Source organism: Felis catus, chromosome E2, assembly GCF_018350175.1.
Source record: "Felis catus isolate Fca126 chromosome E2, F.catus_Fca126_mat1.0, whole genome shotgun sequence".
Lineage (NCBI taxonomy): Eukaryota > Metazoa > Chordata > Mammalia > Carnivora > Felidae > Felis > Felis catus.
Window position 1 is genome coordinate 58,269,001 of NC_058382.1, and position 27,890 is coordinate 58,296,890.

The window sequence follows — 27,890 nt, forward strand, 5'->3', positions numbered from 1 at the left end:
GGAAAAGTTGGTGGGGGCAGTGCTGGCTGAGCAGGGGTGCGGGGGGGGGGCGGTTCTGTCAGAGGGGAGCAGGTGCCAACGTGGAGGCTGCCGAGGCCACCCCCACCCCCGCTGCCCATCCAGCATCCAGCCCAGGCCCCTGTGGGGTAAGGGGTGGGGTCTGCGTGGTCTGGACTGTGACCAGTGACAGGCCCACCCAGGACGGACCAGGGGAAGGTCGACGGACCCGAGGACGTATTCCAGGGCCAGATCCTGTCGTGTGGGGCTGGATCCCCCCTCCTCCCTTTTGCTGATTGCCAGGGCATCTTTGAAAAGATGGAAAAACAAAACCAAAAGGCGCGATGACCTGTGTGCCGTTTGCAGGGAGAGGGGAGAGAGGGGCAGCCACAGACCTCTGCCTGCTGTTGTCTCAGGAGCTGGCCAGGAGGACGGGACCATAAAATGAGCTTGGCCTCCAGGCACCAGCCTCCCCGGCTCTGCCTGCCAAGCCTGTGTTGTGCTGGCAGCCTGGAGCCCAGAGGTCGCTACCTATCGGTCCCCAAGGCTTGCAGGGACCAAAGGCCTGTCTGGGATGCTCCCCGCTCTGCCCTGCTTCTCTGGCTCCCGAAAAGACGCGCTCTGCCTGGGCTGTCTTTCTCCTCTTGCTGTTTTTGGTGGCCCTCCCGCATGGCAGACGAGGTGATGTCTTCAGGGTACCCAGGGACGCAGCCCGGTGCTGGGGGCCTGTGCCGGGAGACCCCATCGGGGACGACGCCAAGGGCAGCGGGGTTCCCCCGTGTTGCCAGCGCTTTCTCTAATGCCTTGTTTTGGGATGTCGTTGTCTGGAGGTGTCTTTCTGCCCGGCTGTACCTCCGTGTGGAGTGGGATACAGCCCAAGTCTGGAGCCTTCCGCTGTAACTGCAGCCTGGCATCAGCAGGTTGGGACCCCATCCTGGTTCTGATCCTTGCTTCCCGAATAGTCTTGGGCAGGCCACCCCTTCTCTGGGCCACAGGCGCTCCTTTGTAAGGCTGGTGGTGAGGACAGCGGCAACCGTCCCTCCTAAGTGATTCCTTGCCGGGCACCGAGCCGGGTCCCCGGTCTATACCTCTTCTGGCTCGAGGATGCCACGCGGTGCCTCCGTGAGGAGCAGGGACTCCGAGCCGGCCTGCCTGTGTTCACTTCCGGGCTCTGCCACTTACCAGCTGCGTGACCTCGACCAAATCGTGCTACCTCTCTGTGCCTCAGTTCCCTCGCTTGTAAAATGGGGGTGAGAGAAGTGTCTCCCTCGTGGTGAGAGGTGGGGCTTTGCAGGGAGTAAGTGGGAAGTGCCCGGAACAGCAGGTAGCCATTATTTCGTAACCTTAAACCTGCCCTCTGTCCGCTACCCAAGAGGGAAGATGCGATCCTCGTCCGAGGCTTACCAAGAAAGTGACTTGTTTCACATCCGGTGTCCGATAAGGCTGATCAGCTCCAGGAGAGTCCCGGGGCGGCTGTGGCTCGGGACCCCAAGCTCTGGCTGAAACGGCACAAGCGTCCTCTCTCTCCGCTCTGGAGGCCTGGGGTCCAGAATCACGGAGGGACCAGCAGCGCTGGTCCCTCTGAGGCCGTGAGGATCTCTGTTCCAGGCGCCCCTCAGCCTGTGGACGGCCGCCCTTTTCCCCGTCTCCTCGCGTCGTCCTCCCCGTGTGTGTCTGTCTGTGTCCAAATTTTAAAACGACACCAGTCACACTGGATTAGGGGGCCAGCCTGCTCCGGAATGACCTCATCTTTTTTTTTTTTTCCCCAGAATGACCTCATCTTAACTAATTAAATTACATCTACAATGACCTTATTTCCAAATGAGGTCACATTCGGAGGTCCTGGGATTAGGGTTTCAGCCTATGAATTTGGGGGGGGGGAGGCACAGTTCAGCCCAGACCTCAGCATGGCCTCGGACCAAGGGGTCCTTCCAGCTCTAAAGCGTGAATGTGCCCTGGTCCCAGCCAAGGGCAGTTCCCTGGATGCCAGGGGAGGGGAGACCTTGCTTCCCCGGCCCCCTCCTGCCCTCTCCTTTTTCGGATCCCTCCTCCACCTGGGGTCTCCACCATCCAGCCCAGGGTGCATGCTCTTCCAGACCCCCCCCCCCCAACAATGGAGCCTTTGCTCTGGGCACCAGATCCCCACTGGCTGTGTGACATGGCCAGGAGTCAGGACTGCTCCTTGAAGGTCACGCCTCCTGCCCCAGGGGGTTGAGGGAGGCACCCTACAGAACACACGGTGGCGAACCTTTTAGTCTTAAGTAATTCCAGCAAGTAACAAGGGAGGGATAAGTGCCCGCACTTGCCAGGGGTCCTGATGTAGCTGGTTTTTATTGAGCAACCTCAGTTCAGAGCGTGGATTGCTCGACGTCTGTCTTTCTCACTGGGAAAGATGTCGCCCCTCCAAGGCAGGGAATTGGTGGGGTGGGGGTGGGGGGTGTGCCTCCATCACTCAATAGGCTAGAGAAGCAAGAACAGGGATGGCCCTTGGCCCGGGCGGGGCTTGTGGGGTGCCGATCCCAGCCTGGGCACTCCGGCGGGGCGACGAAACCCCCACTCCCGCGGGCGGGCGTCTGGAGGGCCCGGCTGCGTAAGATGAAAAAAATAAATACGAGCGGGCGGGAGAAATAAAGGGGGAAAACAGCGATGTGGAGCCCCAATTGCTAGCAGATGGTGCTGGTATTAGGAAAATGAAAATACATGCAGTAAATTTGCTATTTGCCAGTGTTAATTTCTTATCCCAAGGTAAAACCTTCCCCCTGGCCCTAGTCCTGCCATCTGCACGTTCGTAAAATACATTACGGCGGAATCGATCGAGCGGCAGTGTGCATGTGGGGCTCCGGGTGGTCGGGCTCCAAGGGGGGAGGGCGGGGGACACGGACGCACCTGCTGGGGTCCTGGGGACCAGCCCCTGGGCTTCCCGCCTTCAGCCCAGGTACGTTGAGGTATGCATCTCAGGTCATGACCTTCGTTGGCTTGGCCTCCGTCATGGCGCGGAGACCCGGGGTGTGGGGTGTGGGGAAGGCTGCCGGACCCCCGGAAGCTCTCCCACCTGAGAACCCACTCCTGACCCGCTTGTTCCCAGGGAGTCAGTGTTAGCCAGGCTGGCGATACTTAGCCCGGGGTCCCGCCCCCCTGGTTTCCTGGGCTCTCCCTTGGGCCCCCGGCCTCGGAGCCTCCCATGTCTGGGCAAGCGGAGTTCAGGCTTTGCAGGACAGGCAGCCCCCCTGGACCCTGCTTCGACCTCTGCTGTGGCTGGGCTGGTAGAGCCTCCCCCTGTGAGCCTCCCTGCTGTCTCCAGAGAGAACCCCTTCCCTCCATAGGCAGAAGCCTAACCAGTGAACCCACCCTTTTGGGGGTGGGAACAGTGTCCCCACTGGTTTCTTGCGTCCCACTCAGTGCCCACCGCCCCCCCCCCCCAGGAGAGCACAGCCGGGCCAGCCTGGGGAATGTGCCCATCGCAGCTGCCGGGCCAGCCCTGTCTACCTGCTTTTCAGAACGTGATGTCCCCCTTGTGGCCTCAGTCCGGCTGTGTTGAGGGTGGGCCTTTGAGCCCCTGGGGCCCCCAGCCTGGAGCAGACACAGCACGTGCTCAGGGATGACCGGTGCTCCCCTCCCCCAGGGTCCTGGTGCTCCCCCTCCTTCCCGCAGCGTGCCCTGGGGGACCGGGGGGCCCAGCCTGGGCCGCTCTGTCTGCTAATTACCAGTGTGGGAACGGCTTTATGGTCCTCTGGGGCCCTGAGAGAGCCCCCCACATCTGGTCAATTAATGCTGAATCTGTAATTCGGATGACATACAACCCTAGCCGGCTCTCCAAATGAGGCGATTAAAAGGCTCTTCCCCTCCTTCGCTGAAGAACAAGCAAAACCGGGACCTTCTTTATTTCTCGGGATTGATGGGCCCTGCCCGCGCCCTTTGCTAGGACAAGGATTATCAGGAATACCTCCGTATTTCCCGACTTCGCGGGCGGCGTAAATCTCCTATCAACTGAGGCAGGCGGCAGAGTGCTCTCGGGGGAAGGGGGAAGGCCGGCCTCGGCGGGCGGGGTGAGGCCGCCCCTGCCGCCCCTCCGCCCCCTGCCCTGCGCATGGCCGCCCTGACTTCAGGCCCCCACCCTCCTAGCCAGAGCTGGAAGTGTGCTGTGCCCCAGCGTCGTCTCTGGGGTGGGGATTGGCCTTGGAGGGGGCTCCCAGCGCCTTGCCCTGCGGCTTGAGACCCCGGGATGCCATCCTGCGCCTGCGGGCACACACGCGCGCCCACTGAGCCGCAGACCCTCCAGTCTCACGGGCAGAATTGGCCGTGGGCGGACGGGCCCCGGGCCAGAGCCTGGTTGGCGTTTCCCTGGCATCTCTGGGAAGGGGTGGCTCCCTGCTGGTGTTTTCTTTTTTTGGCCAATTAATTGCCGCGAGGAGTAGCATTTGTGAAGCATTACAGGTGAGTGCGGGAGCAACAGTGTGAGAGAGCCTGCGCGTGTGTGTGAGGCCGTGAGCAGGGGTGTGAGTGCGTGTAGGATGAGCCTTCGGGGGCCTGGGGCGCACAGAGCGAGTGCGCGGGAGTCTGGCAGCTCCTCCGCGGAGGGAAGCCCGCCCTTAGGGTCAGGCCCCGGTTCCCGCTTTGGCCCTCCCGTACCCACTCTGACCCTCAGCGGCCCACTTTGCCTCTTGGAGCCTCTTTTTCCGCCGCAGGACGTCCCCAAGGTGCAGTGGGGATAGATGGTGCGTGCGCTGAGCGGCCCGGCAGCAAGGGCCCTCGCGACGGTGTTCTCGCGGGACAGGACAGACTCTAGAACCGGACCGAGGGTGAAGTGGCAGCTGAGTGTCCCTTGGGGGACAAGGCGGGGGGCTTCGGGAAGGCCGGTGGGACAGACCCCTCGCCCTCGCCCTGGCGGTCGAGGCCACCTGCGACCCAGCTGGAGACGCCCAGGTCGCCTGTCCTTTCCACCCATCTCCAGGGGCCCCAGGTGTGGGTCTCACCTTCTGCCTTGTTCTCCCCAGTGTGTAAAGAGACATGAGGGCCACAGACCCCCCTGACATCCTGATGGTCTTTGGGTAGAGGGTCCGTTGCTGTCCTCACACCTTCAGGAGTGCACCTGACCCCAAAGTGCACGGTTCCCTCCAGGCTGCACCCGCTTTATTCCAGGGCTCCTGAAGGTACCCCAGGCATGTGAATGTTTAGGCAGGGGTTCTCTGAACTTGCTCCCCTCGCCGCCCCCCCCCAGCACCATTGAGCCTGAGACCCCTGACCCAGGAAGGGAGGGGGTGAAGACACAAGGAGACAAGACGTTTGGGAGCCCAGGGTACTCTCCTGCTCTCCCCTTTCCCTGAGGGCTCTCCGTCTTGGTGGGGAATTGGCCTTTTCCTGGAGAGAGCCATCCCTCTCCTGCGGCCTCGCTCGGTCGGGGTGCTGGGAGGGTCCCGGAGAGAGTCACAGGCGCAGGCAGCAGTGGGGGACCTCCCCAGGGGGCCTGGTGGGAGCTGCATGCCCCGGGCCCCGGGCTGGCTTCCACAGGGCTGGGCCAGCGGTGCCCGTGGCCTCCCGGCGGTCGGCAGGCTGAGCTGTCAGCACTCAGGCCTCACCAGGACCCCGTCTGCTGCTCTTGCGCGTTCACACTGTTCTTAGGAGCGGCGCGTCCTTCATTTGTTGTCCTGCATAAGTGAACAGCCAGGCTGCTCTCTCTAGGTGCTGGGGATTCATCCGTGAACAAAACAGACAGAAATCCTGCCCTCCCACAGCTTACCTTCCAAGGCAGCGCCGTCCCGTGTAATGTCTGACGCCGGTGGAATGTTCTAGATAGGTGATGCCCAAGTGGGTGGCCACCCCTGACGTGTGGCTGTGGAGGACTCGAAGCGCACCTGTCGTGATGAGGAACGAAGCTTTTTTTTCTCCTTTTAATTTGATTTTAATTTATTTTCAGTTTAGCGCCGGTGGCCAGTGGCCGCCCCCCCCCCCCCCCCCCCCCCGCCCCTGGACGGTGCGCGGGACCTTCGGGAGTATGGTGGGGGGGGAGGGTTTGCCTCAAACACAGCGGGTGCAAAAATGTCACTCCACCGGAGCGCAGCGTCTTCAGCACGGGGACCTTCTCTTCTGTCCGCTTTTATGTTGAACTTCCAGCCCAGAGCTTGACATTTCAGGGGCTGCTGACAGTTGTGGAAAGAATGAATGCATGGCAGTCCCAGCTCTGCCGTTTGCCAGCTGTGTGACCGTGGGCAACTTGGTTAACCTCTCTGTGCTTCAGTCAACGAGAATAATAGTGCTACTCCACAGGGTGGTTAGGCGGCTTTTGGCGGGGGAAACACCCAAAGGGTTGGGAGCAGGGTGTGGCTTGGGCACTCAGTAAGTGCTTTTGTCCACTGCTTTTATTAGTAAGCGAGGAAACCAGCCCCGGGTGGTGGTTCCTGGGGCATTTCCACTGGCTGCTGGTTTCTCTCTTTGTCCCTCCTCCCTCCGCAGGGCCGTCTTGGGGAGACCTGGACCACATTTGAATATTAGCGTCACCCCTGCTTTTAGACCTGTAAGGATTGGAGAAACCATCTCTAGTTCCTTTGTTTGGAAACTCAGCCCAGAGACCCTAGTGACCTGGCTGGGATCACACAGCTTGCTTGGTCAGTCGGGGAACTGGGACCCATCCTGGGTGTCCCAGGTTCTGGGCCAGCATTGTCCTTGTTGGTCGTCTACCTGAACAGACCTGTCCTCCCAGGGCAGCTCTGCCCACGGCCTGCCACGCCATGGGGCAGTGGCGGGGGTGGGGGCGGTCCGCTGGAGGGACAGGCTCTGGAATGGAGGGAAACACCCTCCCCCTCCAGCAAGGACGCTGTCCTGGCAGGCTGGGGGCTTGGAGGCTGACCTGGCCTACCCACATCTGGCCCTGCAGCCTCCCAGCAAGGCCACTTAGGCAAGTAACTTAACCTCCCTAAGCCTCAGTTTTCTCATCTGTGAAATGGGGCCACTGGTGCCTTGCCTCAGAGCTGGTGGTGAAGAATGAAAGAGAGAGTTCGCTGCAACCTGCTGGGCTGGGGCTCGGTATCATAGGGCCTTGCATGGAGGCACTGAGGTCCCCTCCTGTCCCTGCACCCCTCTGGATTCCCCAGCCACCTTCACAGCGCCTGGAGTGTGGCTGCCCACGGCCTTGGCACTTGGAGTCAGCCTGGGCCGTCCAGCTTGGCCTGCCGGTCGCCCTGGGGGTGCCTCCCCACAGGGCTCAGGCTCAGCCACCCCTGGCCGTCTGCAGCTCCTGTGGGGACAGCTGCCCTGAGTCCCCTGTCCCAGGCCTGATGTCATATCTGGGGGCAGCCTGGGGGCCTAAGCCGGGAGGTGCGGTTCCCACTGCCAGATCCCCTCCCTCCGCCCCTCCTTCCCTCCCCTACTCCCTCAGCCCCTTCTCCTCCATTCTCTCTCTCTCTCTCCCTCCCGCTCCCCCCAATGCCCGGCCCCTTAGCCTCCCCTCCCCCCCAGGCCCCTCTGCTCCCCCCCGGGGGCTGCCCTGTGCCAGCTCCTGCCTGTGTGAATGTCTAATCTCCAATTTTATTCGCTGGGCTCCAGCCATTTGCATAATCTACATAGTCACCCTGGTTTTAATTGCCCACAACTCTGCAGAAAGATCATGTGGTTAAGTGGTAAATCATAATTAGATAAATAATTGGTTTGGCCACAGCAAGCTGCTTTTGTTACACCTGCCATCTGCTGGACCCGTTTTTTTCTTCTGGCCAGAACAATGCGGTTCTGATGACAGAAGCATGCTGCTTCTCTCTTGCGGGGGCGGGGGGCTGGGGAGGGCGGGCGGGCGGGGGCTCGAGTGGAGGGGCTCGGAAGCAGAGCCTGGAAAATTGCCCGGTTGCTGGGGTCCGCGCCTGGCCTGCGTCTCTCATTCGCCATTCATTACCCGGCTTGGTTAATGCATCAGAGTGGCAAATTTGACTTCTTTGCAGAAAAGGGAGGGAGGAGAGAGGCCCGGGGGGAGGGAGGGAGGGAGGGAGGGATCCGGTGGGGGCTGCCCAAGGCCTGGCCCGCCTGTGGTTTGGCGCCGGGGCTCTGACAGGGCAGCGTCCCCCCCTCCCCCCACCCCTGCTGTGGGGAGCCTGGGAGGCTGGCAGGGGCAGGTGGGCAGAGGTCAGAAGCTCACATCTCTGCCCATCCATCCGCCCTCTGCTGGAAGCCCCATCTGTGAGCGCCGGAGCCTCCGGGGGAATTGGGGATCCTGGGCTGGCCGGGTCGCCTGGCCGGGGCCTTCTGCGGGGACGCCGCCGAGCCTCAGTCCCCAGACCACGGGGAGCTGCTTCGGACGGTCCTGTGTGCACTCATTCACGCCTGCACGCGTTCATTCACGCAGCAAGCGTGGGATGGGCGTTTTCCTCCATTATGAGTTTGGGTGCCCGGTTCCCTCCACGGGTCACCCTCGCTGTGTGACTTGAGCACATTTCATGGCTGTTGCTTCATCTGTCGAACGGGGACCATAATTGTCCCTGCTGGTGGGCTTGTTGGGAGCATCAAAGGACGCGATATGGATAAAGCCTGCCAAGCGGCGGCTGCACTAAGCGGGTCCTCGGTACCTGTGGCTGCTGAGGTGTGTGACTGCTAATTACAAAGGCTAATTAAGGGGACGGCCCTGGCGCTGCCCTCCGCTAGCGACACCGGAGGCCGAGCAGAGTGTGCTAATGGAAGAGGCACCCAGTGTGGTGGGAAGGGGCCGCGGGGAGGGAGGGCAGGGGGCTTGCCCAGACCTGTGCCTCCCTGAGTCTGAGTCTGCTCCAGACAGACAAACACAGGCGCCCCCTCCGCCACAGCGACAGCGCTCTCCCTGAAAGGACTTCCCCGAGCCTCCCTGGCCCTGCCAGGCTCTGGCATCCTGTCTTCTGGGGTTTGCATCAGGAGAGACCCAGGAAGCGTCCTTTCTCTGCGGGGGCTCAGCTTACAATTGTCCGCCTGACAAAAGGCAGGCTGAGAGCTCAAGGCCCCTTTCCCCCAGGCGGAGACCTAGCCCCGGAGAGAGTGATAGGCCTGCCTCCCGGCTCAGAACCCCTGGGGCAGATGGCTGGCCCTGGTGTCATGATCTTACTGACCAGAAAACATTGGCGTCTTCCTTCCTGCAAACTCACTGATGACTGTTGCAAAGCTCTGGACGCAGTCTGGAATGGCAGATATTTTCTGTTTTTTCCATCCATCCGCCCATCCATTAAGCAACTTCCTCCCTCCCTTCCTCCCTTCCTTCCTCCCTCCCTCCCTCCCTTCCTCCCTCCCTTGCTTCCTCCCTCCCTCCCTCCCTTCCTTCCTTCCTTCCTCCCTCCCTCCCTCCCTCCCTCCCTCCCTCCCTCCCTCCCTCCCTCGCTTCCTCCCTCCTTCCCTCTCTTCCTGCCTCCCTCCCTCCCTTCCTTCCTTCCTTCCTTCCTTCTTTCCTTCCTTCCTTCCTCCCTCCCTTCCTTCCTTCCTTCCTTCCTTCCTTCCTTCCTTCCTTCCTCCCTCCCTCCCTCCCTCCCTCCCTCCCTCCCTTGCTTCCTCCCTCCCTTCCTCCCTTCCTTCCTTCCTTCCTTCCTTCCTTCCTTCCTCCCTCCCTCCCTCCCTCCCTTCCTCCCTCCCTCCCTCCCTTCCTCCCTCCCTCCCTCCCTTCCTCCCTCCCTTCCTTCCTCCCTCCCTCCCTCCCTCCTTCCCTCCCTTGCTTCCTCCCTCCCTTCCTCCCTCCCTTCCTTCCTCCCTTCCTCCCTCCCTCCCTCCTTCCCTCCCTTGCTTCCTCCCTCCCTTCCTTCCTCCCTTCCTTCCTCCCTCCCTCCCTCCCTCCCTTCCTCCCTCCCTCCCTCCCTTCCTCCCTCCCTCCCTTCCTCCCTCCCTCCCTTCCTTCCTCCCTCCCTCCCTCCCTCCCTTCCTCCCTCCCTTCCTTCCTCCCTCCCTCCCTCCCTCCCTTCCTCCCTCCCTTCCTTCCTCCCTCCCTCCCTCCCTTGCTTCCTCCCTCCCTCCCTCCCTCCCTTCCTTCCTTCCTTCCTCCCTCCCTCCCTCCCTCCCTTGCTTCCTCCCTCCCTTCCTTCCTTCCTTCCTTCCTTCCTTCCTTCCTCCCTCCCTCCCTCCCTCCCTCCCTCCCTCCCTTCCTTCCTTCCTCCCTCCCTCCCTTCCTTCCTCCCTGCCTCCCTCCCTCCCTCCCTTCCTTCCTCCCTCCCTCCCTCCCTCCCTTGCTTCCTCCCTCCTTCCCTCTCTTCCTGCCTCCCTCCCTTCCTCCCTCCCTTCCATCTTTCCTCCCTTCCTTCCCTTCCTCATCCCTCCCTCCCTCCTTCTATCCATCCATCTATCCACCCATCCATCCATAGCCCCTACACTTGTTCTAAAAGTGGGATCTTCTCTCTGGCAGATCCCGGGCTGCCTCACCTGCTGCTCTGTCACACCGCTGGGAGGGTTGCACCTGCTCTCCTGACCTCATCGTGGTGTCCCCTAAAGGGAGTGGGGCAGACCCCTTGCTCACTCGGGAAATGAGGTGTCAAAACAGTTTCCCAGTTAGGAGTGTTCTCAGACTCCTGTGATGTTTCCAGACCACGGTTTTCCTGGAGACCCCCTTGAGGGCAGGACTCTGGACTCACTACAGCTCTGTTCTTTGGGAAGCCCTCCATTCCGATACGCAGAAGGTTTTCTCCATGAGCCTGCCACGTAACCTCTCAGACTGAATATCAACCTGTGGCTAGGAAAGTGGGTCATTTTTATATTCCGTGCCGTCCAGTACGGTAGCCAGTGCTCCATCTGGCTGTTCTCAATTTAATTTTTACATTTTAAATTAGATAAACTCAGGAGTGCCTGGGTGGCCCAGTCGGGTAAGCGTCTGACTTCTGCTCGGGTCGTGATCTTAGGGTTCGTGGGTTCAAGCCCCGCGTCGGGCTCTGGTGCTGACAGCTCGGGGCCTGCAGCCTGCTTCGGAATCTGTGTCTCCCTCTCTCTCTGCCCCTTCCCTGCTCGCCCTCTGTCTCTCTCTCTCTTTCAAAAATAAATAAATGTTAAAAAAAAAATTGTTTTTAAGTTAGGTAAAATCAAACAACATTAAAATTTCAGCTCCTTGGTCTCACTGGCCACATTTCAAGGGGTCAGTGGCCACACGTGGCTGGTGGCAACCGGCTAGGACAGCTCAGAGAACATTGCAGCCATCCAGAAAGTTCTGTTGGACAGCACCATCCTAAGCACAGTCACAAATGCAGAGTCTTACCTGAAAGAGAGGCTGTCCTCAGTTGGTACTGGCCTCAGAACTTTCTGGATTCTCCCAGAAAGAGGGGGAAGTCCGAGCCCAGAATCAGACTTGAATTTTCATCCTGTCCGTGGTGCTGTGTCGCTTGAATCAGATCACTGAACCTCTCTGGCGGATAGGGGTCAGATCTGGGGGGCGTTTGGAGGAGGGGGTGTTCTTGCGGTCTTTGGAACAGAGAGAGGAAAGGGAGACCTGGCGGGGCACAGATCTGGAATGCTCCCCAGGCTTGGGGACGACGTGTTGGTTAAGAACGTAATGAAAAAGTGTGTGACGCCCGGAGGGCTGGGGTCCCTCGTCCTGAACTCTGGACAGTGTCAGGGAGAGCGTTCACCCCCTTCTGCAGAGACGGTCTGCAGGGAAAGATGTTTTTCTTTCCCCTCCCGGGCCTGTGTTCTGTCTCCTGTCCCTTCACTGTGTCCCCTCTCAGAGAGCAGGCCGGACAAGGTGGCCCCGAGGCTCTTTGCTGCAGATTCCTGCCTTCTGTGCCCCATGGGCCACCCTGGGACTTGTCTGCCTCTCCCCGCTCTCCGCGGTGAAGGAGCCCTGGCCTGGTCGCCTGGGGGAGCCGTGAGAGTGCCCCCTGCCTTGGATCCCCCTCCTCCCCTCCCAGATAGCAGGCCTGGCTTTCACTGGGGTGCCCACACCCCCCCAGAGAACCTGACTCTCTAGTTCTGTGTCCCACCTCCACATACGCACAGAGAAAACAACTTGGATCTTTCGGGAATTGCCAGGATAATTCACTCGTGCTGACGAAAGCACCGGCATTCCTAATTCCTAGGGGACACCTAATCCCCCTGGACCCCAGCTCCCTGGCCACCTCAGAGGAGCCAGGCCGAGGCCAGGGGACTGTCCCTCCCGGGGGTCGCCAGGCAGGGAAGGGGCTCCAAGCAGATACTCTGGGCTGGGGCTGCTCCCCCAACAGCTGAGCGCCAGGGAGGGGTGGCCTGGTTGGCGGGAGCTTCCATTCTCCCAAAAGTTCTGTGCAGGTGGGTTCGGGGGCGCCAGCCCCCCTGGTGTGCGTGTGCAGTCCCGGAATGGAGCGAGAGGTGTGTGCACTGTGCCGGAGAGAGAGGCCGTGGGCGAATTGGGGTGACAGGGTGGGGGGTGGCTCCAGCAGCCACAGCGCCGTGGGCGCCCCCCACACCCTCCTCCCTCCCACTCCCCCTAATTATTTTCCTCGGATGTTGTGAATTAAATCTAACAGTAACCACAGGAGACGGCTCCGGGTAAGGCCCAGCTCACATCTCCATGCGCCGATAGAAGTTGTTAAATGAATAATGTTGACTTACGCTGGGGACCCAATTCTCTCTGAATACAATTCCCCTTTGAGTTTCCAGGGAGCTTCGTGGAGAAAACGTAAAAATAACAAACACGTCTCCGTATCAGAGGTTGGTGATGCTGCTTTGAATTCTTTTGGGGGAGAGAGGCGGGGAAAAATAAGTTAAAATTAATTTTTAAAAGAGGATCACGCCCCAAGTCAGATGTCAGAGCAAGCTGGGACGCCGAGGTTCTGGAAGGGTGAGCCCCAGGGCTCCCCCCCCCCCCCCCCCGCCCCCCGCCACCTGCTGAAAATGTAGGTCCCTGGGCTCCACCCGGGACCCACCCCCCAAATCAGAAAGTGGGGGAGGTGCAAGGGGGGGATGGTGCCCCTGGCAGCCTGCTTCCTGGGTGGGGGGTGGAGCTTGGAGGTCACAGGTTAAGGGAGCAGTGGGCTGGGCCTTGAGGGCCACTTCCTGTGCAGGCGCTGCCCTGGCCAGCTGTGACAACAGGTGCTTAAATTTCACCTGTCTGGCTGTTCCGCGTCGCCGAGAGAAACCACACAGGCAGTGGAGGGGGCTGGGAGAAACGCTTTGCATGGCCCCTCCCTCCCTGCCCCCCCCCCTTCCTCTTAGACCCCGGCCAGATGTCACCTGCGAGAGAGGTGAGCTTGCCTGGCGTGGCCAGGGCCCTGAGACGCCCCTCTGTGCAGCAGAAGGGTGGCGGTCACCCCCTTACTCCTCCCCCGGGGACAGAGGGCCAGGCAGGGACCCCTGGGAGCATCTGAGGCGGAGACCGGGGCCCTGCTCGTGCACCCTGCACTTGGGGACGGCCTCCAGGTGTTGTGCCAACTGTTCCTCGCCCAGCCGCGTGCAGCCTGCCGGGGACACCGGGGTCACCTCGAACAGCGCGGCTTCCAGCGGGACCTGCTTGTAAGGCGCCACCCCGGGTTATTAGCGAACAGCAGTGGCCGCGCTCGCAGATGGGGTCAGGCGGCGTGGGGACTTTCCCAAGGTCAGGAAGCAATTTGCAGGCCGAGCCAGGAATAGAACTCCTGAGCTGGGCTGCGCTAACCCCGGGCTCAAATTGCTAGCCGGGCAGGTCTGTGCGGGGAGCAGCGGGGAGCAGGCCTCGGGTCAGGAGGGAGCCGCCACGAGCCCTGTATGTGGGCCAAGGGGAGGGGCCGGGAGCTCTCATCCCTGGTGGACGCGGAAGGCCCACTCGGCTGTTGCCGTCCATCCTGCAAGGAGGCCGGTTTGAACTCCGGCCTGCAGAGGTTGGTGTGGAGCGGGCATGGCAGCTCGTGGCTGGGAAGGCTCTCGGGGCGCGCCTGTCTGTGTATTTCTTGTAAGAGCATCGGGAGTGTTGGAAAAAGCAACCCACGATCCAGCGTTTGTTTCCCTGGCGGCTCTTTGCAGAACGCTCCGGGTCCTCTCGGGGGGGAGGGATCGGTGTGGCATCCGAGATGTGGCCTCTGCAACGGCTGATGGAAAAAGCTGCATCCTAACAACTCTGGAAAGGCCCCGGCGTTCTAGCAAGAGAGGGTTCCGAGTGTACCGTCCGGGAGGTTCCCACGTTCTGTTTTTGGCTGGGTTTCTCTCGGGGCAGGAAGGACGCGCGCAGCCTTCGTTGCTGATAAAGGTTTGTGTCCTCCTAGGGGCTTTCTAATTTCCTTTAAATCAATTCGGCAAACGTTTATTTAAGAGCTGGTGAAGGCCCAGAAAGAAGTGAGGCTGGATTGATGGCTCTCCACCACAGTAAAGAATGCTGAAGTCACCCCGGGTAGGGGAAGGTCGACTTCCACTAGAGGGGGTTAGAGCCACGTCCAGGAAGGCTCCTTGGAGGAGGCGGAATTTAAGCCAGGGCCTGAGGGAAGAGGTAAGCTGTAAACTAGGGAGATTTGGGGAGGGCTGGGAAGGGTGCACCCCGCAGTGGGTGCTGCCCGAGCAAAGGTACGAGATGCTCTTAAGTCCGCGTTAACCTGTGTGGAGAGGATCGGGGGACATGGCCAGGACAGGCAGGCGTGGTGGGGGCCTTGGGTGTGTAAAGAGACTATGTGAGACACTTCCAGAACGGCCTGTGCAGGGGGTGGGGGTGGGAAATGTGGGGAGGAAGAGACACGGGTGCAGGGAGGGTGCTGGGTCACAGCGGGACGCCCAGGTTGAGAGTGGGGTGAGGCAGGGGAGGCGGCACGGCCTCTGGTGCCAGGCTGGAGGCCCTGGTGGGAGGCAGGGGTTCTGGGATGGGAGCACGGTAGACGGAGGCCAGAAGGGCCACGCAGGAGGGAAAGCCAAGTCCCGTCTTGGGGCACACAGGTGGAAATGGAGAGAGGGGACAGTGCACCAGTGCCTCCAACCTTCCCCCGGGGGCCCTGCGGACACCTGGGCACCTCAGACACCGGGCGAAAAGCACCAGCAGCTTCCAACAGAGGAAATGACGCTTTCAACGGAATCCTCCCTCTTTGATTATTTCCAGTGGGGAGGCCAAATTATAAGGACATAAATACGACAAGAGCTGGGGTGGGTGGCCAAGCCCTGGCATTGACCTATTGTCCCAGGCCGCTGGTGGGCAGCGGGGGCCGAGGCCGGGCCTGTGCTCTCTCTCTTCCGGCCTCGCTCGTCCAGTTGGCGGGCAGGAAGGGGGCACCTGGGGTTTGATTGTCCGGGAGACAGCTTGGGATTTTAATAACAGGCAGTAGATGAATTAATCCAGGAGTTTGTCAGGCGCTGACATCCTGAGAGGTGGGGAGAGGGGGCCGAGGGGGCGGGGGGGGGGTGCAGGGCCGTGGGAGGGGAGGGTGAAGGTCTAGGCTCAGGGCCCCCGGTTCACCCCTGCTCGGCCTCCTGTGCAGGAGCAGCGTGCCTGTCACACGGTAAGCACTCCCCACGCCTTAGCTGCTGCCAGGAGGGATTCGGCAGGCGGCGCGGAGGGGGAGGCTTGAAGGCACTGGGAGGAGGGGCAGGAGCACCACGCCAGCCAGTGGGCCTACTGACCAGGAAGGTAGGGGGGTTTTCCCAACGAGAAGACGGCTGATTAATGTTTACAAAGAAGGCTTCTTCCCAAGAAGCTGTTGAGGGAACCACCCAGATTTCTGTGTCCACTGGGTGTCGGGGCGCAGAAGGAGGAACCGGGCCTCCGCAGCGGAAGGTGCGGGGGTTATGGGGTCCGTCTCGCTGCCCTGCCTTAAGGGGCCACACTGGCCTCGGGTCAGGGGGCCGGGCTTGGAGGGCTCCCCCGCCACCAGTGACCCCCGGCCCTGCCCACGTCCCAGCCGGCCGCTTTCCGGCCAGGTGTGGCCAGGTGACAGGCGTCCGGCTCTGCGACAGGCGTCTGCCTTTCCCCGTCAGGACCTCCCCCTGAAGCCGAAGGACTGTTGTGGGGCAGGACGGGGCACTGTGAGCCCCCCCCCCACTTGGAGGGCTCAGAGGTCAGGGCTGCAGGGACAGCACTGAATGTGTCTGTGTGAGGGGTGGGAGCCTGCGGGGGCAAAATGCCCAGGAGACGGGCGCCTGGGGGGCTCCGTCGGTTAAGCGTCCGACTCCGACTCAGGTCATGATGTCACGGGTCATGGGTTCGAGCCCCGCGTCGGGCTCTGTGCTGACAGCCCGGAGCCTGCTTCCGATTCTGTGTCTCCCTCTGTCTCTGCCCCTCCCCCATTCGTGCTGTGTCTCTCTTTCTCTCAAGATACCAACATTTGAAAAAACTTGGTTTTAAAATAAGCTCGAACAGCACTGGCTTCTCTTGAATCGCAGTGTGACCGGGAGTTTCCAGGGGATGCTCGTGTTCAGGCCTCTCCGAAAACCGGCCCTGCCGGCCCTGCCCCGGGGGACGAGCAAGGGGGCTTCAGCCCAGATCTTATTTTAAAATGGAGGTAGAGGGGCGCCTGGGTGGCTCAGTCGGTTAAGCGTCCGACTTGGGCTCAGGTCATGATCTCGCGGTCCGTGAGTTCGAGCCCTGCATCGGGCTCTTTGCTGACAGCTCAGAGCCTGGAGCCTGTTTCAGATTCTGTGTCTCCCTCTCTCTCTCACCCTCCCCTGTTCATGCTCTGTCTCTCTCTGTCTCAAAAATAAATAAAACGGTAAAAAAATAAAAAATGAAAAATAAATAAAATTGAGGTAGGATTCACGTAACATAAAATTAATGATTTTCTCTTTCTTTCTTTCTTTCTTTCTTTCTTTCTTTCTTTCTTTCTTTCTTTCTTTCTTTCTTTCTTTCTTTCTTTCTTTTCTTTCTTTCTTTCATTTACTTCCTTCCTACCTTCCCTCCCTCCCTCCCTCCTTCCTTCCTTCCTTCCTTCCTTCCTTCCTTCCTTCCTTCCTTCCTAGAGAGGGGCAGAGAGAATCCCAAGCAGGTTCCGCACTGTCAGCTCGGAGCCCGATTCGGGGTTCCATCCCACGAACCGTGAGATCACGACCTGAGCCGCAGTCAAAAGTCAGATGCTCCACCAACCGAGCCACCCAGCCGTCCCCAGATGAACCATTTTAATCTGAACCACTCAGGCATTCAGTACATTCACGAAATTGTACAACCACCACCTCTGTCTTGGTGCAAAACGTTTTTCTCGCTTCCCCGGAAGGAAACCCTGTCCTTAGCACGCGCTCCTACCCCTCCCCTAGCCCCCAAGTCTCCCCCGTGTTGTGCCTCGTGTCAGTATTTCACCCTTTTTATGACCGAGTAATATTCTGCCGCGTGGCCAGGACCTGGGGTTTTTTAAATCCACGTATCATTTGATGGACACTCAGGTTGCTTCCAGATTCCGGCCACGAATGAATACCGTTCGTGGACAGGGCTGTGCGGACGTGCGTTCCCATGCACCGCGCCTTGGAACCTGTGTCAGGACACCACGTCTTCTGTGTGGCTAAGCCATGTTTGTTTATCCCCTCATCTGGGGCAGGGGGGGGCGGGGGGGGGACGTTCCTGTGGGTCGGGTGACTTTTAAAGACGCATCTCTGAGAAGGAAGTTCCGACTAGGCGCCACCAACATTTAAAAAACGACGAAACCAAGGGACTTTGGTGGCCGGCCAGTCTCCACCCTTCTGACTCTTCTGCAGACCCTGCAGGAGACCGTCCAGGAGGACAGTGCCCGAGTATTTGACTCCTGGAGGCCTCTTCCTGCGTATGGGCAAAGGCAGGGATGTTCCTGCCAGGATGTGCAACAGCGACCCCCCCCACCCCCCCACCCCTGTACTGGTGCAGTCGCCTGCCTGGCCTCCCTGCCCATCTGAGAAGCGCTTCCTCGTGAAACCGAACTGGAGTGCGCGTCTGTTGAGCTGCAACTGTGTCCCAGGCACCGTGCGAGGCTCTTTCTGGTTTATGTTCTCGTGGAAGGCCTCACGAGAGCCGCGGGAAGGGTTGTGTTGCTCGCCCGACAACAGCAGGCAAAATTAGGGTGAGGTGGCCATGTGCCCAGCCAGGCGGGGGTCGCGCAGGCTTATTTAGGCCAGTGTCTCTGGCCTCAGACCCTCTGTCCCCACGCGCACGTCCCTCCGAATGCCAGCATGTGCTTGGCGGCAGCTTGCTCTTTGGACGACCATCGAATGAGGTCGGTGCCAAGATGCCCAGTGATTTTATGCTTAGGACGAGGCGGTGGTAAAATCTTCGGAGGGTGTGGAAGCAGGTAATCGGCTCCAGAGGGTGGTGCCCTGGGGAGAAGAGGGAGATGGGTGAAGCCGAAAGACAGCTGGTCTGGGGCCTTGAATGCCGAGCCAGGACGCTGCTGGCCCAGGAGTCCAGACGCTGGGACTGTGTTCTCCTGACGGGGGCGAGTGGCCGGTGAGGATTTTGCTTAATGGGCCTTGCTGGCCACCACTGTGGGCCGTGCCCCCCACCCCCTGCCCGGAAGGTTCCGCGCCTGCCCTGGGAGGCAGAGCCTGGGAGCTCGCGCCTGTCCCACAGCGCAGGCCCACCAGGTAGATGGGATTCGGGGATTCTGAGTGCTCTGCGATTTCATAAAAGCCTGCTAAAATAAGACCACTCAGGAACGTATTCTCTCCTGCTTTACATCACAAATGTTGACAGTAGGAAAATGTGGCCAGGTTTCTCTCAGATATGAAAAATGGAAATGAAACCCAGCCCCCCTACCCCAGACAGCAGCGTGGAGGAGGGGGCGCCCTGGAAAGCGGGGTGATGTCTCTGCTGCGCGTCCACTTCCTCACCCAGACGATAAGGCGGCGCCACCCCCACAGGGCTCCGAATGCTGAAGGGGTCGAGTGCCCTCACCCAGCCGTGCCCTAAAGGTGTTGGGAGTCAGGAGGCGCTGGGCCACTGTGAGGCGGGGAGGGGGGGGACTCCTTGCAAACTGTCTTTTTCCGGAAGCTGCAGCCTGGGGGCCGTTTGCCTCCCTCCTCCAGGGGGCAGGGGGGAGAGACTGGTTGTGGAGGGGAGCCCAGGCTCAGCCCAGGTGGCGGGGGGATGGGCAGCGGTTCAGGCGGGGCCCACCCTGAGGGTGGGGGACCCCGGCCCCGGCAGGCTCAGCTGGAAAGGGAATTGCAGAGCCCCCAGATGGGGGTGGAGCTAAGGAGGTTTGTGCGTGACCCCGTGGGAGGGCCACCCGGGCGATCCTTGTCCCCAATGGCATCTTGCAGGTACTGGGTGCGGGGTGGGGGTGGGGGGCGGGGGTCAGCAGTGGCAGAAAAGCCTCTGCGGGCCCCCGGGAGTCGCCGCCCCCTTCCGTCTCCCACCCCCTCTCCGCCCGCGTTGGCCTGGCCCCGCCGTATAAAGTTTAAAGGTTTTAAATGCAAATATTTCTCTTTTATAGATGCCAGCTGTCTCCAGAGAGCGCGTTTGCTCGCAGCTCAACTTTATTGTCCAATTAGCTTCCCATATCTGGGTCCCGGAGAGCCCGGGGGCCGGGGGAGGGGGGCACGGCTCCCGCGGCGGGGCCGGAGCTGGAGGCCGCCCCCAGGGGACCCTGTGTGTGTGTGTGTGTGTATGTGGGGGGGGGGGGAGCGGGGTGGACGGGCTGGGGCGGGGGTGGGGGGGGCGCCTTTCAGAGGCCGGGCCGGGCGAGGCGGGAGCAGGGGCGGGGGCCGTTCGTGGCAGGGGTGTGCTTTTCTTATTTAGAAGGAATAAAGGCAGCCCGCCCCGCGCCCACTGGCTTCCTTTTAGTCCCTCTCGAGTGTCCCCTCCCCGCCCGCTTCCCCGCCGCCCGGCGGCTTCCCCATTCACCGGGGCTCGGCGGCGCTCACAAAGCGAGGCAATTAGAATTGAAAATCTATGCAAAACAGCTGTTAACTGATTGTAAGGGAGTGCAGCTGTGTGCCGAGTGCAGCTTGGAGGCTGGCGGAAGGGCAGGAAGTGCTGGGGCAGCCCGGGGTTAAGAGGCAAACTCCCGTCACCTCGTCCGAGGGAGCCGGCTAGGCCTTAACCCTTGCTGCTCCCCTGCAGGTGACCTTGGCTACCGCGGGGCCGGCCGCGAGGGCGTGGGGGCGGGGTCGGCCCCCGGTCCCGCCCCCCCAGCCGGCCCCGCCTTCCGCAGGACCCGCGGCTGGAGAGGGAGGGCGGGGCGCTCTCTCCCATTCCACCCCCGCCCCGTCGCCGCCCTCTCTCTCCGTTTACCGGTTCAACAGATCTGCGCGATGTCGGAACGCGCAGGGCGTGCCAGGGGGCTGGGGCTGTGTCGCCGCTGCTGTCCTTCTGCCCTCCAGGCCGCCGGGCGGGGGAGGGGAAGGAGCCCGGGGGCTCCAGTAATCACCGCGAGGCCCAGACTCCCCCTCTCCCGGCCTGCCGAGGGAGGCTCCCGCCTGGCCCACGGGGTTGCTCCGTGGAGTGAGTGGCCTGGGGATCTGTGTTTCTCACGGACCCCCCCACCCCCCCCCCCCCCTTCACATTGTCTGAGACCCACTGCACCGTGGGACTCAGCGCCCGGAGGGATGAATTCCAGAGGCAGGGAAGGGAAAAGCCTTCTGGAAAGAGATAAGATTTGAGTCCAGCTTTGAAGAGGGAGAGGTGCTCTGGGCCGTGCTGGCTGGAAGGAGAAAAACTTCTGTAGATCAGTGGTGGGGGTCTGGTCGCTGGGCTGGAAGTGGTGCCTGGGCAGACCTTTGCTGCTCCCGGTGGGGCCCCACCCACGCAGGTGACACCCTTGGGCTCGTGGCCTTGGGGAGGGTGGGCCACTCAAGCTGAGGTGCTGCACAGGTCCCCAGGTGTCAGGCTGTGCGTGATGGGTCCCCCACCCCCCAGGGGTGTCTGCAGCAGGTAATTATTACAAACGGCTGCCAGGTACAGGCAGACAGCCCGGGTCTGGATCAGGCCTGGATCGAATTTGTGTACCCTAGGCAAGTTAATTAACCTCTGGTCTCCTAGCCAGGCTTTGTAATGGAGGTCACCCGGTCCACCTCAAAAGGCCCAGGCTGAGCTGTCTTGGCACGTGTTGGGTGTTTGGTAAATGGCAGAAGCCATATCCCCTTCCCACCCACGACGACGACGTCCGGGTCCCTGATGCTTATTTGCCGGTAAAGGTGCCGAATGAGGTGGCTGCGGCCATGTGACAGTGATGGTGTCCTTGTGTGCTGGGAGCACCTGATCGGGGCAGAGGGCACTGTTAAAGTGCTTGAGCGTCCCGCTGGCCCCACAAGGACACAGGATGACAAGGACCAGGACTGTGGGATTCCCTCCGTGGTGCCAAGGGCCCGTCACAGACCAGGGGCTGGCACCTGTGCTGGGACCCGGTGGGAAGCAGTCCCTGCTAGTGCCCACACTCCTGGGAACTTCACCTGGCCCAGGTAGGTGCCCTTGCGGTGGTGGTGGGTTGAGTAGCCGACCACCTCCTGCCTTCTCCATTCTGCACTGTCCTGAAGCGACCCCCCCCCTCCCCGACAGCAGTTTGGCACCGATGTTTGTCGCCTGGTCTCTGAGGGCAGCTGAGGGCTGGCCTGGCACTTTCAGTTTTGTTTCCTGGAGGGCGCTGGCACTTGGTGCGTTTGTTGACTGACTGCCCACCATGGTGGTTAGAGGCACGCCTTTCTTTCCAGCCCATCCCTCTGTGCCTCTCCATCACGCACCTCCTCCTCAGTTCCTAGCCTCAGGTGGTAGGCAGGTTTAAGAGGTGCCCGGGGCTTGTCCTCGACGGAGGGTTTTTCATCTTTTTGGCCATGCAGACTTCACAGGCTCCAGGAGGCCGGGCTGGATCTGCAAGGATCCATCTTGTAGGGGCTCCGAGCCCGGGGAGGGCGGTAGGAACCCTGCTTCCTGCACCAGGAGGCACAGTTGAGATTGGCGGGGGGCTGACGGTGCAGGGAAGCATGCACCCGCATCCTGTCGCCCCTGGCACGTAGGAAGCAGAACCCTGGTGCAGGGTAGGGGCAGGTGTCCCAGCTCAGGGAGCTGTCCCCACGTTGGCCCCCCCGTAGGACTGGTCCTGGCACCTTGCCCTTTTACCCCGAACCTTTTGTCTCTGCCTTCTGTTTCCCAGCAAATGGGAAGGAGGGAGGGGAGGTCCTGGGAGGCAGAGCGGTGGGAGCTGCTGAGGAGGAAAGAGAAAGAACGCGCCTTGGAGGGAAATGGAGGGCCGCCAGCCTGAGCCCCGAGTGGCGGGAAATTAGGAGTCAAGCTACAAACCTCGTTAGCGAGGAACGCGGGCTGCAGGAGAGCAATTTCCACCCTTAAACTCGGAGGCCGTGCTCCCGGATTACTAATTTCCTCGAGCTGGGCGCGCTGACAGTGAGTGTCATCCGTCTACCCCCACCCCCCTGCCAGCCCGCCTGGCGGCCGCCAGCACAACTAAACCGACGCGCACTCCGTCGGCTCGTTGCTGCCCCCCGGTGGTCGCTGGGGTTCCCTGCAGCGCCCCCCCCCCACCCCCCTGCCTCCGCGGCGGTGCCGGGCTGGGGAGGAGACCCCAGGTGTGAGCGGCTCCCCTTGCACCAGGGCCCGCGTGACCTTGAGCAACTCTCGGCCTCAGCTTCCTCATCTGTGAAACGGGACCGGACCACCCGTCTCGCAATCCAGTGGAACTCAGATGTCTACACGGGATAGATCCTCCCAACTCGAAACATGAGCCAAATGATAACCTGAGTGGCGACCCCACCGCTTTTTGCTTCGCTGTCGTGGGCCTCTTCAAACAGGTGGAAGAACCTGGGCCGCCCTCCTCACAGGGCCTCCCAGGGTTGAAGGGAAAAAGCGGGTGCTGGGTGTCCGTCCCGGCAGGAGGTATTTGGAGGCCGGCCTGGAGGGCCTGGAAGGGCCAGCTGGGAGGAGCCTCCCCCGCCAGGTGCGAGATGCTCATTTGCATGTGATTCCCCTCCCCTCCCCACCTCCCCCGCAGCCTGAAATTCAGGTGGGAAAGCGTTGGAGCAGCCCCAGAGGTTTTTAATTTTGTTTTTGAGGCCCTAGGCTTGTCGCCGAGCTCTCTCCTGACTCCTCCCTCCCCTGCCCCCGCCGGTGTGTCCCGGCGGGGACGGACGCTTCCCCTCCCCCCCCCTCCCCCCGCGCTCTGGCCGCCGGGGCCGCGGTGAATCTGCCGGCCACTGCTGGGCATACATGACCGGAGGCCGCGCTGCGGAGATACCGTGCGGTGCGGTGCGTAAGGCGTCGGGCGGAGGCCGAGGCCCGCAGGAGGCCGGTGGTGCAGGGGAAGCGCCCCTCCCGCGCGGTGTGAGGGCCGGCCGGCGCCCGCAGGTAGGAGCCAGTAACGGCCCCCCGGCCCGGCCTCGCGGGTCCGTTTCCCTTTTCGTTTGTGGTCGGCTCGGAGCCTTGTGCAAGGCGGGGGGCGGGGGCGCGACCCGGGTGCGCCCCCACTCCGTGTGCCCCTGCTGGCGCGAAGTCGAAGGTGGAGCAGGGGAGCGGGTGGCTTGGGGGCGCCCGTCGGGGCCCTGCCCCTCGGCCCGCAGCGGGCACATAGGCGGGTTCGGCTCCCCGCTGGCGCGGGCCCCGAATGCTCCAGGCCCGCCAGCGTCATCTGGAACAGATGGATGGGGGGTGGCAGGCGCCCAGCGCTCCCTCCCATCGCAATCCGGGCTGGCGCGGGGAGGGAGAGGGAGGGAGGGAGGGAGGGAGGGAGGAAGGCGGGGGAGGCTGGGCCCGCGGGGCGGCAGCGTGCGCGCCTGCCAAGCGCGGCGCGGGCATGTCCCGGGGCAGGTTTGGGGCTGGCTGAAGCGCGGGCTGGCACCTGGGTCCGAAAGTTGAAACCGGCCGCGCGGCGCTGGGTTGGGGGTCCCGCTTTGCCTCCTGGCTCAGAAGTATGAAAGCTGTAGATTAGAGACTTTTCAAAAGGGAACGTACAGGGAGAGACCCTGGGGCATCGCAACACTGCCGGGAGCTTGGGACGCGCGCGGGGTCAGACCCCGGGGCGCCGGAAAGCGCCAGGGCCAGGGGCGTTGGGCGAGGCGTGCCCTATTAACCCGGCGCTTCCTGGAGACGCAGGCGGCGCGGGGGTGGGCTACAGGCTCCCGGTCTGCGCCCAACGCCGGTGGGGGCGGGGCGGAGCGGGGGTGGGCTTGGGGGCAGGAAGGCTGGGGCCCGCAGTCCTTCGCCTAGCCGCCTGTGGGTGCCCAGGAATTTCAGGACGCTCCCTGAGTCATTCCAGTCTGTCAAGTGCCTGGGTGAGGTGGGGGGGGGGGGGTGCCAGGAATGGGGAGGCGCTGCGCTGGGGCCCGAGGCCCAGTGGGTCTTGCCAGTTTCTGGAGGCGGGCGGCCTCGCCTCTGACCGCAACCCCAGCTACTTAATGATCCCGCTGGTGGAGCGGCGCCTCCGTGGACTCCCCAGCCTCTGAGACGTGGGTTCTTGAAAGAACTGCCCCTTGGCCCGGCGTGTGGCCTTCCCAAAAGTTACTTCTAACAACGGGAGGGGGCAGTTCCTAGAATTTGGGCATGGGAAGGCGCAGAGGCCCGAAGTTTTCACATTCAACCCTTTCAAGTTGTGGCTGTAAGGTCACGAATCTGGAGGGGCGGTCGGGAGGATAAAGCGCACGGCCTATCTTGTGTTGCCCTCACCCCACCCTGCGGCGCCGCCAACAGGCTCACCGGCTCCAAGAAAGTTCTCCTCCCAAAGGCCTCCAGACCATGAGTGTATCCGCTCTCTATTGGGCCTGCTCTGTGCCAGACACTGTTGTAGGCACTGGGGACGCGGTGGTCACGAGACCTGCTAGGGCTCTGCTGGCGTGGCGATCATGTTGGAACTGACCGCCCCCTACTTGTGCAATTAAGTGGCGGGCCTCGGACACTAGTGTATCTGGGACCCCTGAGCGGTCGAGCCAGGGGCCCCCCGGGAGCCTGAGGGTGGCACTTCCCCTACCTGCTAGTGTCCTCGACTCACCTGGCTGGTGAGGCCGGGAGGGGCGTGTGCCCGCGCGAGTGTACCCGGGCGCCCGTCCGTGCGCGCGCGCGCGCGCGCGTGTGTGTGTTTGCGGCTGAAACCCGACACCTCCCGCTGGCTGAGGTCAGGGAGCCTGGAGCGAGCCAGTGGCCCGGGAGTGGGCGGCGTTGCGCTTGGGTGTGTCCTCGGCGGCGGCGACAGCAGCAGGTGTTTCTTGGCCGGGGCCCCGGAAGCTCCACCTCCCCAGCGGCCCGAGCCGCCGCCACCGCCGCCGCGCAGCCCGGGGTGAGATAAGCAGTTTAGACAAACACTGGGCGACGGTGGCTCCAGCATGTGTCAGCCGAGGCGGAGCTGCGGGGCCCTGGCATGAAAGGTGAGCGCGCCGCGCTAGGCGGGGGCGGGCGGTGGGGCGGGGGGGGGGCGGTGGTCTCCGCAACCCCCCTCCCCAGTCCACCGCGTCTGCTCCTCCAAGTTCGCGGGTTCCGCGGGGTTGGCCGCCAACGGCTCCTGGTCAACTTCCCCCGGAGTGCGAGCGGCGATAAGAGCAGAGCCGAGCGGGTGGGCAGGCGACCAAAGGCCCCCCGCCCGCACGGGTCGGAACCAGGGCGGCCTGGCCCGGGGCGGGGACACAGGCCGCCGCGGGGCGCGGGGCTCGGTGGCCCCTCCCGGGGAGGGGCGTGTAAGGGTGCACGCAGCGGGGGAGGGGGACGGGAAGCTAGGGGGCTCTGGGCGAGCTGTCGACGCTCCGGAGCCGGGGCAAAAACTTTGCGGCGGTGGCGGGAGCGAGGGGGCGGCCGTGCACCCCCACGGCAGGTGCCGGCGGCGGCTGGAAGGGGGGGGCGGAGCTCGCGGACTAGGGACTCACGGTTAGGGTTTTTGTCTTGCTCCCCTCCCCCTCCCCTTGGTGCGGGGGAGACCGCCGGGAGGGCGGAGCTGCAGGCTCCCGGGTCTCCGACCCCCACACTCTGCTTCCCAAGGGCCCGCCCCCGGCTCCGCTGCTCCCCCCCCCCCCCCCCCCCCGCGTTGGAGCGGTGCCCCTGCCCCTCCTCCTGCCGAAGATGGCTGCCCCAGCCTCGGAGGTGGGAGGGTGGTTGCATCCGCCGCCCCCCACTCTCGAGCTGCCCTTTTTCCCTCCCCAGCCCTTCCTGCTTCGCCTGGATGCGCCTCCCCGCCCCCAGCCCTCCCGGGCCCGCGGCCGCGCTGATGGGCGGCGAGTGGCCCGACCGAGTGGAGCCGATTCAATTATATTGCAGCACCAGAGACACCTCCTCGGCCGCCCGCCCGCCTCTCCAGCAGGCTAATTAAATTCCCTTCGTGGAGGCGGAGCGGGAGTTGGGCTCGCCCTCCGCGGCGGCTCCGGGTGGGGAACCAGTGGACCACTTGAGAAGTGTGCAGTGGAGGCTCCCAGCGCAGGTCGTGGGGAGAAGGGGGGTTCTCGGGACTGGGGGGAGAGATGCCTCGGGCACCTCCCCCATGCAGCTCGCTGGGTCCGGGAGACCCCTTGCGGGAGCGCCGGCTATAAGTTTTGAGGGCTGAGTGCCGGGTGGGGAAGCCGCGCCCCCCCACCCCACCCCACCCCAAGCTGGCCCCCAGCCGGGTGGTGACTACCAGCCGGGAGTTGAGTCGATTTGGCCGTTGTTTTGTAAACTAGCCTTTGTCAGTGGAGTGCATCTAAAATACATTAAACCCTTGTTAACCCCTGCGGTGCCTTATCTGGGGCCCACACAGGTCGGGGTTTGGAAACAAAAAGCGAGACCACCAGATGAAAAAAAGGACTCCTTTTGTGAAGGCCCCGGAACAAAGGCTCAGCTACTCTGGGTGGGAACCTCCCGGCCTAAGCCGATTTCCAGGAGGCGGAGATGGTGGGCCAGAAGGTCCTGGTGGGGTGCTTGGCCTGGTTGGCCGGCCGGCCCCTCTCCCCGGGGGACTCCGTGCCCTCCCCCCCCCCCCCCCCCCCCGCCGCAGACTGGAAAGCGGAGCGGGGGTGGGGAACCCCGGGTCAGCAGCCTGTTTATGGGTCTCGGTCAGTGTTACTTAAGCTTGGGGCACGTAAAAGTTGCTCACCCTGTGTTTACAGGCTGTCTCCACCGGCGGGGACGGCGGAACCTGAGGCACAGGCTGCCGCCTGACTCAGCCGGGCCACGCCACAGGTGAGGGGGCCCAGGGCGCAGGCTCCGACCCGGCCGGCTGTGTGTCATCCCTGCTGCCTGCTGTGCCGGGAGTCTCCACCCCGCCCAGGTGGACGCGGAAGCGGGCAGGGCTGGCTCTGCAGAAGCCTGCGCCGATCTCAGTAGCCTGTGTCCGCATGGTCCTGACCCCTGGGTGAAGTGTTGGGGGGAGGGGGTGCTGATGGCCCGCGCTGGGTCGGCTTTGTCACTTCGTGTCGAGGCAAGAGTAGGAACACTGGGAGAAAGGCAAGGTGGGGGCAGCTGGAGCAGGCGGGGTTTTGACACCTGGGAGTTGGCTTTCTGTGAACCCTTGGGAGCCTGAGTCCGGAGCTGGTGAGAGAGCAGCCCCGCCTGCGGAGGAGGGCCGGGGAGAGGGGTTGTGGGGCCTGTCCTCGTTCCAGGCCCCGTCCTCTCTGCGGGGCCAGACTCCAAACAAGGCAGCAAGGGCTGCCCTCTGGTGCAGGCCCTGACCTGTTGGGGACGGCTTTCAGAATCCTGGCTTGTCTAAGTTGCGAAGGGTTTATATAGATCCCCAAGCTTGGTTTTCTAAGCTTGCCGAGTGGCCGGGTGTCCCCGAACCCAGCTAGGCCACAGCCTCTGGGTTCCTGCCCTAGGCTAAAGAATGCTCGGAGTTCCCCAGGTGATTCTGCTGTGCAGACTGGGGCGTAGAACCGGTCCCCTGAGGGGTGAGCAAGCAGAGGGGCTTGGAGGCCAGCACCAGAGCTCACAGCTAGAAGAGGACCCCTCTGGACCCTCCGGTGGCCTGCACAAAAGTGTCGCCTCGGGCAGCCCTCTGGCCGCCAATGACTTCCCTGTCTTTGGGGAAGTTCAGGGGCTTCAGGTCCGATAGAGCCTTGTGGTTTCAAAGCAGAAGGCGCCTGCCCCTGGGCTCTGTCCGCATCTCCCACCGGAGGCACCAGAGCAAAGTCTACGCAGCGCCACTCGGTGGCAGACCTGAGTCCTGCACCTCCAAACTTGAGCCCTCCCCAGCTCCCGGGAGTTCCTA

The 27,890-nt window shown here is 62.6% G+C and overlaps 2 protein-coding genes across 7 annotated transcripts in view; one reads left to right on the forward strand and one right to left on the reverse strand.

Moving 5' to 3' along the window:
* GSE1 (Gse1 coiled-coil protein) overlaps nt 1-27,890 on the forward strand; it is a 390,912-nt gene that overhangs the window by 314,923 nt on the left and 48,099 nt on the right. The gene's annotated exons all lie outside the window — the stretch shown is intronic.
* LOC123382344 (translation initiation factor IF-2-like) lies at nt 17,025-23,761 on the reverse strand. Of its 3 annotated transcripts, none has more exons than XM_045046608.1 (3): nt 21,849-23,761; nt 20,021-21,652; nt 17,025-18,105 (listed from the first exon to the last, which is right to left on the reverse strand). In XM_045046608.1, exon 1 carries the CDS (start codon nt 23,406-23,408, stop codon nt 22,131-22,133), a length of 1,278 nt encoding a protein of 425 aa, XP_044902543.1. In that variant the 5' UTR covers nt 23,409-23,761; the 3' UTR covers nt 17,025-18,105; nt 20,021-21,652; nt 21,849-22,130. The 3 variants fall into 3 exon arrangements, with proteins under 3 accessions (XP_044902543.1, XP_044902542.1, XP_044902541.1); XM_045046607.1 differs by having other exon boundaries at nt 20,021-20,983; nt 21,466-23,761; XM_045046606.1 differs by having other exon boundaries at nt 20,021-23,761.